At 37.3% G+C, this 10,563-nt stretch overlaps 1 protein-coding gene across 1 annotated transcript in view; it reads left to right on the top strand.

The window, feature by feature from the left end:
* The first annotated feature begins 10,029 nt into the window (after positions 1 to 10,029).
* The window catches only part of LOC144284122 (uncharacterized), a 30,219-nt gene continuing 29,685 nt past the window's right edge, over positions 10,030 to 10,563 (top strand). Inside the window, exon 1 of the mRNA XM_077848472.1 lies at positions 10,030 to 10,489. Coding sequence (XP_077704598.1) covers positions 10,030 to 10,489 — 460 coding nt within the window. The remainder of the gene's footprint in view (positions 10,490 to 10,563) is intronic.

Raw genomic sequence — 10,563 nt, 5'->3', positions numbered from 1 at the left:
AAATATGCTTGAAGTATATTTTTTTCTGCACAAATACAGTGTGGTTCCTCTACCTTGTAGTCAAAATTCTCCATAGAAGAGTTCTCAGAATAGAAAACATTGCATTGAGGTTACTTAGCATCTCATCTGTCATACTTACGTAGACTTAAAAGAGGGGAAAGAAATCATACACAATGTCCTCAGAAGACAGCAGTCCACCTTTCAGCTATTTGAGAAATAGAATTATTATAAACTTAATAAAGTATTCTGCAGTTATATATTCCAACTAGCTTAAATTATTCATTTCATATCCTAGTACTTCCCCCCACATATGCCACTTTATGGTTTTAAGCTAGTTGATTTATAAAAATGTCATCAACATAGTGCAAATTAATGATTCCAGCGATACACATTTGCGATACCTTAGGTATGTGACAGGCAATTAAAAAAAGTTGTATTGATTTGTCTAAAATGTTAAATGACATAATAGCCATACAGTAAAGTATTGAATAATTTAAGTAAATCAATGTTTTCTGAATTTTGTAGGAGTACAAACTGTCTTGGGTGCTAAAGTAAATCAATATAATAAAATAAATATGAAGCAGTTTATAATGACGAATGTATGGGTTGATAATAACCAGAGGTAGAATCTGATTTAGCCATTGTAACAAACAACTTCCAGGCATCTTTTGTGCACTATTCCCATCAGAAAACATGGTATTATATAGTCAATTGATTTTAGCACTTAAATAGCTTTTCATTTGCAAGACACCTAGCCTCAGTATAAGCTAAACATTTCCCAGAGTGTCATTAGTTATGGCTTGATTTAGAATGATAATACATATTTACTACATTACAGCGATTTTGCGTGTTTTATGTGTACTGTAAATAATGTTACATTTTATGAGGAAATGAGAAATGTTCATTTGTTGTTCTCCTATATTTGCAAGATTTAGGATTTAGCATTTTTGTACTTTCACGGATCTCTTTTTACCCTCATTTCCAATGGTAAATCCAATGAAAAATATTTATTTTCATGTAGCTAGGTCTGTATGCATTTTTTAGTTTCCCATTTTATTTAGAAAATAGAAGCATAGTATTATATGCGTATGTAGGGACATGTTTCTCCTACATAGTGTGTCTTTGTGGTTTACTACAATTTGAAGACTAATGAAATCTTTGGACCCTTTCCATAGGAAAAAAAAAGAAAATATGAATGTAGACATAAACACAATGCTATATATAATTTAAGAGAATTCAGATTTATCCCGAATTCTTTTCACATTCATACACAAAGAGTAACAATTAAAACATGGAAAACAGCCATAATTGCAGTGCTGGAAACTTTAAATACTTCAAAGTTGTAGCTAGACTTAAAATGATGAATATAGATAATTGCTATAAATACTTTGCCCGTAATTTGTATTATCCCTTCACTATTAATTCAGAAAAAAGAAAATTCCCCAGGAAAGGGCAACGATGTGAGAACATCACTGAGAAAAGATAGGTGGAACTAAAAGGAGTCATTCCTGAAATAGGAGATCCAGAGTGGACAAAGGACTAACACCCAAATTACAGAAAAGGAAATACACACACACATCTCATTGAGACCTGCTAGAAAATCATGGTGGATTAGGTATGGGCCATGTTGCCAAACGGAAATTGGATGGATTATTTTATACTGACCTTGGTAAAATGATTTGGACTCTGATACAACCCTCTTCTGCAAACTGGGGATATTAATATGATTTATTTCGTGCATCTGATGGTTAATTCCATACAAAGTATTTAGTTAAATTCCTGGCATACATTTGGTAGGAAGATTGTGACTAAACTCAGAATGTGCTTTCATTTCTATACCAATTCTGTTTGTTATACGAGTTGTTCTGAACTCAAATGTGGGACATCTTGGAGATAGGGAAAAGCCTTAGAATGTTTGGAATGTTTGGAGGGACAACCAGGCTAATCAGATTTTTTATCCCTCACTTATCATACTAAACAGTAGGCAACAGAAACATCTACCCTAAGGGAAGGAGGGAATAATGAGGACCCTTTGGCCAGAAAGCAGAAAAGAACCCTGTGCAAGAGACACAGATTAATCAAAAGGTTCCATGCTCAAAGGTCCAGTCATAGATAGGCATACCATCTGGAAGTATATATCACCACACATGCAGCACCAGACCTGGAGGCAGGGTATAGTAAGCTATATGTAGTACTCTTAAAACAACCTAATGGGAATCTCAGATTCAAAACAGGAATATAAAACCAAGAATCAGCAAAATGTTCAGAAAAGATAATCTCGTAAACCTAAGAGATCAAATTCAATAAACAGGTAATAATTTTTCTATAACGAAAGTTAATGTATAAAGCAGCAGATAAAAATATTAAAATAAATATATAAAAAAACAAGACTGATATGAGAAGGCCCTGCATCCATAAGGTAACATACTAGAGATTTTTCAAATGAAATATTTTATTTTAGGAAAAAGAAAAAAGAAAAGCTCAATATTGAACCGAATAGGAGAATGAGAGGAGAATGAAAAGAGACACTTAATGAGCAGGCAAATAAAATGGGACCATGTTCCCAGGGAAAGGGCAATGCAAAGGGAGATAAAATCATGAATGAAGAGTTAATAAGTATAGAAATCAAATTATAACTTCTCGAAGGAATGAGCAGAAGGCAGGGTAAGAAAGGTGAAAAGAGGAAAGTGTCACTCATTTTTAAAAACATACAGAGAAAAGTTAAAATGCTGACTAAAAAATACCAATAGTATAACTATGACATTTTTAAGGAAAAAATGTAAATAAAAGCATAAAATATTAGTGTAAATTAAATCCTCAACCCTATCCATGAACTCGAGACTCATAAAACCAGCTTCTCATTTAACAGCTCCATCTGCATGTCTGATAGATATCTCAAATACAGCTTGTTGAAAACAGAACTCCTGACTTTATCTCCATATAGACAAAATCTCTCCATCAGCCCTCTACATCTCAGTAAATGGAAACTCAATGGTCGGCGGCTAGAACAAGGATCTTAAATGATCTCTGACCCTTCTCTGTCCTTCAAGTGTATATCCATTCCAACAAAAAATCTAACTCGGACCTCATTCCAAAATATAGGCAATATCCTACCAATTCTCAACACCTCTATCACTTGTGCCTTTTTTCTAAGCTACCATTTTTGCTTACCTGGATATTTATTTTACACAAATCTCATATTAGCCATTCTAAATCTAAATCTGCCCAAAACCTTCTAAAGACTCTTCATTTCACTCTAAATTAAACTCAAGTCTTTTAGAGCTTGCTGGTTTCTACATGGTTTGGCCTTTAGCCACATTTCTGACCTCATCTCAATTATCTTCATCCTACCTGGCCTTTTTGTTGGTTTTTGACCATGCCAAGTGCCATTGACTTTTTTCATAGCTTCTGAATTTGGTTTTCGGTCTGCCCCAAATTTACTTTGCTCATCTCTTGGCGTCACTTGACAGGGATCATGAGTAAGTTCCAGACATCAATGGATGTCCTTCCCTTCTAAAACCCATAGCCTTGCCACTGTCATCTGTCTCAAATATGATGAAATTGATTTCATTATGCCCTCTCATCCTGTGCAAATAGGTAATCACAGGAAGCCTAAACCTTCATTTTACTAGGCATCTTATGCATTCCAATCTACAAATTGATTAAATCTTCCTAATTCTCATCACTTTTAAGCCTTCCCCAATTCCTGAACTCTTTCTATCATGCCTTTTGAAATGACCAATCATCTGCAAAATCCACTTTGTCTTCATATTTTCTCTGAACACCCTTACTCCTTTTGTTCCAATAAACCTGCACTCTGCCTGAGAGGTCAGTGCTTTTACATAGTCTTTATACATAGAAACTGTTCTCTATGCCACTGAAAAGATCTTGAACCGTTGGGTCTGGATATAAAAAGGTGTGTTTCCTGTTCTTCATTCCATCCTTAAAACTATTATCTCCTGCATTTCCCTAAAACTATCTGCATTTAAAATTCTTGTTAGGGCAGCCCGGGTGGCCCAGTGGTACAGCGCCTGCCTTCAGCCCAGGGCATGATCCGAGAGACCCAGGATTGAGTCCCACGTCAGGCTCCCTGCATGAAGCCTGCTTCTCCTTCTGCCTGTGTCTCTGCCTCTCTCTCTCTCTCTCTCTCTCTCTCTGTGTGTGTGTCTCTCATGAATAAATAAATTTTTAAAAATCTTAAAAAATAAAATAAAATTCTTGTTATTACTTTATATTTCCAATTATGAAAATTATTGATGCAGTTTCCCAATACCTACATTATTAATCCTTATTTTTGGATGACTTCAGTTCCCAATTCACTGTCATCCTGTTTACTGGTTACCTGTCTTTTTGGGATTTCAGTATGTGTATAGATGATCCTTCCAACACCTTCACTTCTGACACCTTGAGTCCTCTCCCTTGATGTTCCTATTCTTCACCCTACTAAAGCAACTCACCACAATCTTGTCCTTACAGATTTCTGCATATCTTTCATCTCAATTTCAGGCATTTCCTTCTCTGATCCTTGCCAACTAGCATTTGAGGTCACTTCTTTCAAGATCTAGGCTCCAGGGACATCTGGGTGGCTCAGCAGTTGAGCATCTGCCTTTGGCTCAGGGCATGATCCCAGGGTCCGGGATCAAATCCCACATCCGGATGCCTGAAAGGAGTCCGCTTCTTCCTCTGCCTATGTCTCTGCCTTTCTCTGTGTGTATCTCACGAATAAATAAATAAAATCTTAAAAAAAAAAAAAAGGATCTAGGCTCCAAGAATCTCTCTACACCATAGGGGCTACAAATGTTACTGCATTTCCACTGCCTCTTACCTATTTGGTGTCCTCTTGTCTTTAGCCATCTTAAATACCATGGTCAATCAATATAATGTTTCTTTTACCAATTCCTTGTCTCTCCCCTCTTTGTTTTTTTTAATTTAAACTCACTTGGAAAAAGCACCACTTCTGAGTTAAACCCAATTGTCTACATTTATTTCTGCATTCTTGCAACTAATCAACTTTACTTATGTGATGGCACAAACCTTAGGAGCTTTTAGGCTGTCCAACAATCACACAACTCCAGGTCCTTCATCTCCCACTCTCCTAGATGGCTCCTTTACTGTCTTTGCTCTCCTCAAAAATTCTAGCTCTCCTTCCTCCCTTTTCCCTAATTTCAGGAGATGTCCTGATTTACCCTTTGCTGGTTTAATTTCAACATTAAAAAAATGTTCTACAGAATCCCACTACCACAAATACCCACTCTCAGGATCTGCACCTTATGTACTCTCTTTCCAACTGTTACTTGAATCAATTGTCAAAGTACTATACCAACTGAATCTGTTTATTTTCTAGATAGAATCTCCTCTGTCCATTTAAGTTTTATGCTCTAGCAATTTTTTATTCTTCCTTCCTTACTCTATATTTTGTGCAATTTTATTCTCAGGAATATAACACACACACACACAGTTCCTTTCTACATACTAAGAAACAAAACAAAATGAAATGGATAATACAAACTAGCTTGATGCCATTTCTCTCAGGTCCCACACAAGTTATTTTCTCCCCTTTAAAAATATCATCTTTAAGTAGGCTCCACACTGGGAGTCAAACATAGGGCTTGAACTCACAACCCTGAGATCAAGACCTGAGCTGAAATCAAGAGTTGGATGCCTAACTGATTGAGCCACCCAAGTTCCCCACAAAATATCTTATGTCTCTTAAATTCACTCAGATTTAGCTCTTCGAGTCACCAAAATATGGTTTCAAGGGCAGGGGGAGCCAATATTAGGGATATTTTTACAACATATCCTTCAAAAAATAATTTATGAACTGGAAAGGATACAAGTAGATTCAAAGTTTAAAGGAGTAATAGAGACAAGGAAGAAGTTTTAGCATTGGAATAATCTACCTCTCTCATCATACTTGTCCAGGCCTATTGTGAAGCACATTACTTGGCTTATGTCAAACATCACAAAAACAGAATAGTATTTGAGTTTTTATACATTTATTTATTGTACATTGTTCTTTAGGGGCTTTGAAGAAAAAAATGTGGGTATATTATCAAAATCAGCTAAGAAGTCAGGTGAAATCCTCATTTAATTAAATCATGCCCAGGTAGACAGATTGATGAATATGTGTGAATTTATACAGAGATAAACAAAAAAATAGTTCTAAAGATTGATCAAAAAAGTTTCATATGAGGTCAAAAGATTAAAAATGTATGACAAATAGCATTTTAAGTATAAATATGTAACTTCATTCACAATGCACACAAATGCTCCTCTCCACTGCTCCACTGTTCAGTTGCTTTGTGTTTTCCAACAGCCCAGTCTCCCAAAGTCCAGCTATTTATTAACATAAAGCCATCAATCAGAAAGTTCTACTATCACTTGAGAATGAAAAACGTAGCTCCAAACCACATTTATTTACATATAAAATACATCTTGCTTTTCATGCTGTCACAGTCATGGGAGAGATTGTGATCTATTTAGTCGATCGTTTTAACTTAGTTCTATTGTTCAAAATTCTCAGAATGTAACACTAACTTTGTAATATGCAGTATGGTGAATAATATCATATTAAATACGTCAATGACAACAAAAAATTAAAAGTAAAAATAAATGAATTTATAACTTACACTTTTACTTATTATAGATAAAAAGAAAACTGTATTATTAAAATACTTTTGTCTTCCCAAATAGTTTGGGAGTTGGAAATAGTCCTGGTAAATATTCTCATTTGTAAAGCTCTAGTCTTTATTCACATCTCTGTATGTTTTTTGTTGTTTTAAATGGAAGTGGATTGGGAACACATTTTAAATTTAATTTTCCTCTTAAAATCACAGCAAAACTATAAATCCCAACAAAGTTAGAAAATATGTAAAAAAAAGTAACATTTTTACTAACATTGGTTATAGGATTATAGACACATTGACAAATGCCAGGAAGACTGATGCAATTATCTATGGGAACTAATTAGACAACTGTCTGATAAATCTTTTAATTGAAAGGCACATTGAGTTCCCAGACATAAACACATAGACATGAGTTTTCAAAGTTTTTTTTTTTTGAGTTTTCAAAGTTCTGATGAAAAATGCATAATTCTAAAAGATCTACGTTTTGAAAAATACACAAAAAAATTGGACAACCATCAAACTTGTACTGACAATACAACTTGGTACAATAAGAACTCAGTGATAACTGTTAAATGTTAAACAACTGGCCAGGTTGCAGTTTCCTATCATCTGAGAGATCCTGAAGGACAAACCACAAACACCAATACACAGATGAGAGTGTTCAGGCTTAATCTCTATGTCCAGATAGGCTCTCCATCTGGGTTCATTTGCAGAGGAAATTGATGAAAAGTAAAAACACTAGAAACCTCCTTTTTCTTCTTTTTTTTTTTTTTGGCTAAAAAATGTATTGTCAGGTTGTAAAAAGATTTTATTTATTTGAGATAGAGATTGAGAGAGAGAAAGAGCAAGAGCCAGGGAACAGAGGGAGAGGGAGAAGCAGGCTCCCCACCGGGCAGGGAGCCTGACTCTCAGGGCTCCATCCCAGAACCAGGAGATCATGACCTCAGCCAAAGGCAGATGCTTAAACAACTGGGCCACCCAGGTGCTCCTAAAAATGTTTTGTTGCAGAGACTACATGTCTGCAGAAGCCTGTGAGTGTTCTATCCCAAAACTGCATCAGGAAAACTTTAGCTGCAAATGCTCTGTAGATCTCATAAAGGGTACAGAAGACAACAGAAAAGGAAGGACCACTTAGCACAACAAATTTCAACTGTGAAGGACATAGGGATTTGTCCTAGAAAGCAGTACAGGGCTGACATATGGATTTACCAGGGGATTTACCTCTCTGCCTTTGCCTAAAGGCTTCATAATTCTGACCAAGCGAAATAGGATAATAGCTCTTGAGCAGTTGTTCAGTGTTTTATTTCTGTTTAACCTTTTTCAAATTGTATGTTGTATTGCGATTGCCTATGTTAACCAAACCACTGCATATTTGGCATGGGGAGGGGAGTGTGTACAGATAAGCTGCCTTTGTTTTTTAGTTTGTTTGTTTGTTTTTAAGTTCAGTTTATATATGGTCAGACCACTTGGTACTATAATTGACCCTGAAAGAGAAGACCACACATTAGCTAGAAATCCTGGGATGGGTGACATAATGGAAAGAACTTTGTGAATTTTGCGTGTGAAAAGAAAGATATGCAAGTATTCTTATCTTTTCAAGAGCAAGAACTGTGGCAGAGACAGCGAGCTGCCCTCTAATAACCTCCTCTCGCAATGTAAGAGTATTTTGTTGAGCAATGGTCATCCAGCTAAAGCAAACTTTTCCAATCTCTCTTGCGGCTAAGTATGGCTCTATGCCTAAGTTCAGACCATTGCACTATAAACATAAGAGTTGTCAGGGTTCTTTCCCTAACAGAAAGAAATCCTCCCTCTACATCCCAGCCTTCCTCATCGCTTCACTCCTCATGCATAAATCACAATATCATAGAGGAAACTGGAGTAGACATATTGGACTATGAGAATGAAGCCATGTGTTGAGATAATGGAGCAATGAAACAGAAGACTGACAGTTATGGAGTTGCTTTACCTTATATTTATTGGAGAAACAAACTACCTTTTTTTTTTTTAAGTAACAATTATTTGGAGTCATTTCTGACTCAGCCAACTCCAGTATCCAAACTAACCTAAGAAAGTATTCTAGGAAAATTAAAACAAGATTCAAATGAAAGGAAGACAAAGGAGGCCCCATGAAGACTGTCTTTTTAGCGCAATTAATCTAATACATGTATATACTTGAGAAGTAAGAAGATAAAGATGGCTCTTTGATCAAGATAATGTAGTTCCCAATCAAAAAATTAGGTTATAGAAATTGCAATATTTTCATATGACTTTTCTATATCCACAAGATATTAACTCCAAGAAAATCACAATACTGTACCAGTAGTTATGGTATGATTACAAAGCAATCTAACATATGATAATTGTTTTAAGCAGTTGATAAAGTGTAAGAAAGAGAATGAATTGAATCTGAGAGCTTGAACATGCCCCTTCACGTGGTTTAAAGAAAAAGATACATGTTTTCTTACTTGAGACCATCGCTAACCTTAATTATGTCGTTAATAATATGTACATAGCCATGATACTGACTTGTAAATCTCTCCAGTTTGAACGCTGAATGCATTTTAATGAATCCTAACAACAGATTTTTTAAGATATAAGTTAACATTATTCTGCTTAAAAATTAGAGACTGTAGGTACAGAGTGTTCAGGTATTTTTTTTCAAGACCTAACTGCCTCCAGAAGCTGGACCCCCAGGTTTATTGCCTGTAAGAACGGACAACAGGATGTGTAAACTCAAATTGGTATATTATGTTTTAATTGCATTCTTTAGAACGATGGTACTAATAATCAAATCAAACAAAACCAGATATTTTAAGGTCTTTCTTTAAAAACCTTTTAAAACCTTAAAATATCTGGTGATTTCTAGAGAACAGGCTATCATTTGGGGATTATGGAGGGAGCCTGTTAGAGCCTATATACTTTATTATTGCACAATTTTTCTCTTTTACTGTGTAAATATATTATCTCTATTGAAACAAAACAAGGGAGAAACTCTGTGAATACTTTTCCACATTGAAAGTTGTAAAAGTGTGTTGACACCATAATTTTTATTAGACCGTATTGTCAGTCATATTTATAATAACTCCTAAGCTTTCTGTTCTACCTTTCATATACAGGAAAAATACATAGATTAAATTATGATCTAATTTTATAATGATGCACGTTAAATGATAAGCAAATCATAATTTTAAAGGCATTACAAATTAAGAGGTGTAATATACTAAAACTACTGCTCACATATTAATGGAAAAAAATACTTTTTTAAACAGAGAAAGGAACAAATTAATCAAAGACTGATCCCTGCTGTAAGTTGGTCTCTCAAAATAAAAAAAGAAAAGTCTTCCACTAAGCGCCCTGAAAAACGACTAAGGCCAAGGTTAATAACAAAGGCCAAGCATTGGTCATGTCAGGCGGGAGGCCGTCCCCTCCTACTAGGGATGTGCACGGATGTAGCTGCTGGACTCGCCCCCCAGGCCTGGTCATGTCAGGCGGGGGTGGCCCTGCTGCAGCCATGGGCCCCGCCTCGGCAGGTGCTGGCAGGGCCCAGCCTCCCCGGGCGGTGTCAGGGTGCCCCGGCCCCAACAGGGGGAGGCTAGCAGAGCCTCCGGGCTGCGGGCTCCAGGACAGAAGAGCGGCCCAGGCTCCCCCGGGTCCCTGCTCGGCTTCCTGGTGCTGCCCCGGGGGAGGCGGAGAAGCCCCCCCCGGCCCCCCCGCAGCCCGCCAGGCCCCGCCAGGCTCCTCCTGGGAGCACCCGCCGGCGCTCTCGGGCCTGCCCCGGGGCTGGCCTGTGGCTTCTCTGGGGACGCAGCCCTCAGCGGGCCGCCCTGCGCGGGGAGACCGAGGCGGCGGCCCGGGGCGCCCGGGCCCGACAGCCCGCCCCGCCCCGCCCGGGACCAGCCCAACGACCCAACGGCCGGCGTCCTGCGGGCGCGAGGGG

Source organism: Canis aureus, chromosome 15 (genome assembly GCF_053574225.1).
Source record: "Canis aureus isolate CA01 chromosome 15, VMU_Caureus_v.1.0, whole genome shotgun sequence".
Classification (NCBI taxonomy): domain Eukaryota; kingdom Metazoa; phylum Chordata; class Mammalia; order Carnivora; family Canidae; genus Canis; species Canis aureus.
This window is presented reverse-complemented; position numbering and strand designations above follow the sequence as displayed.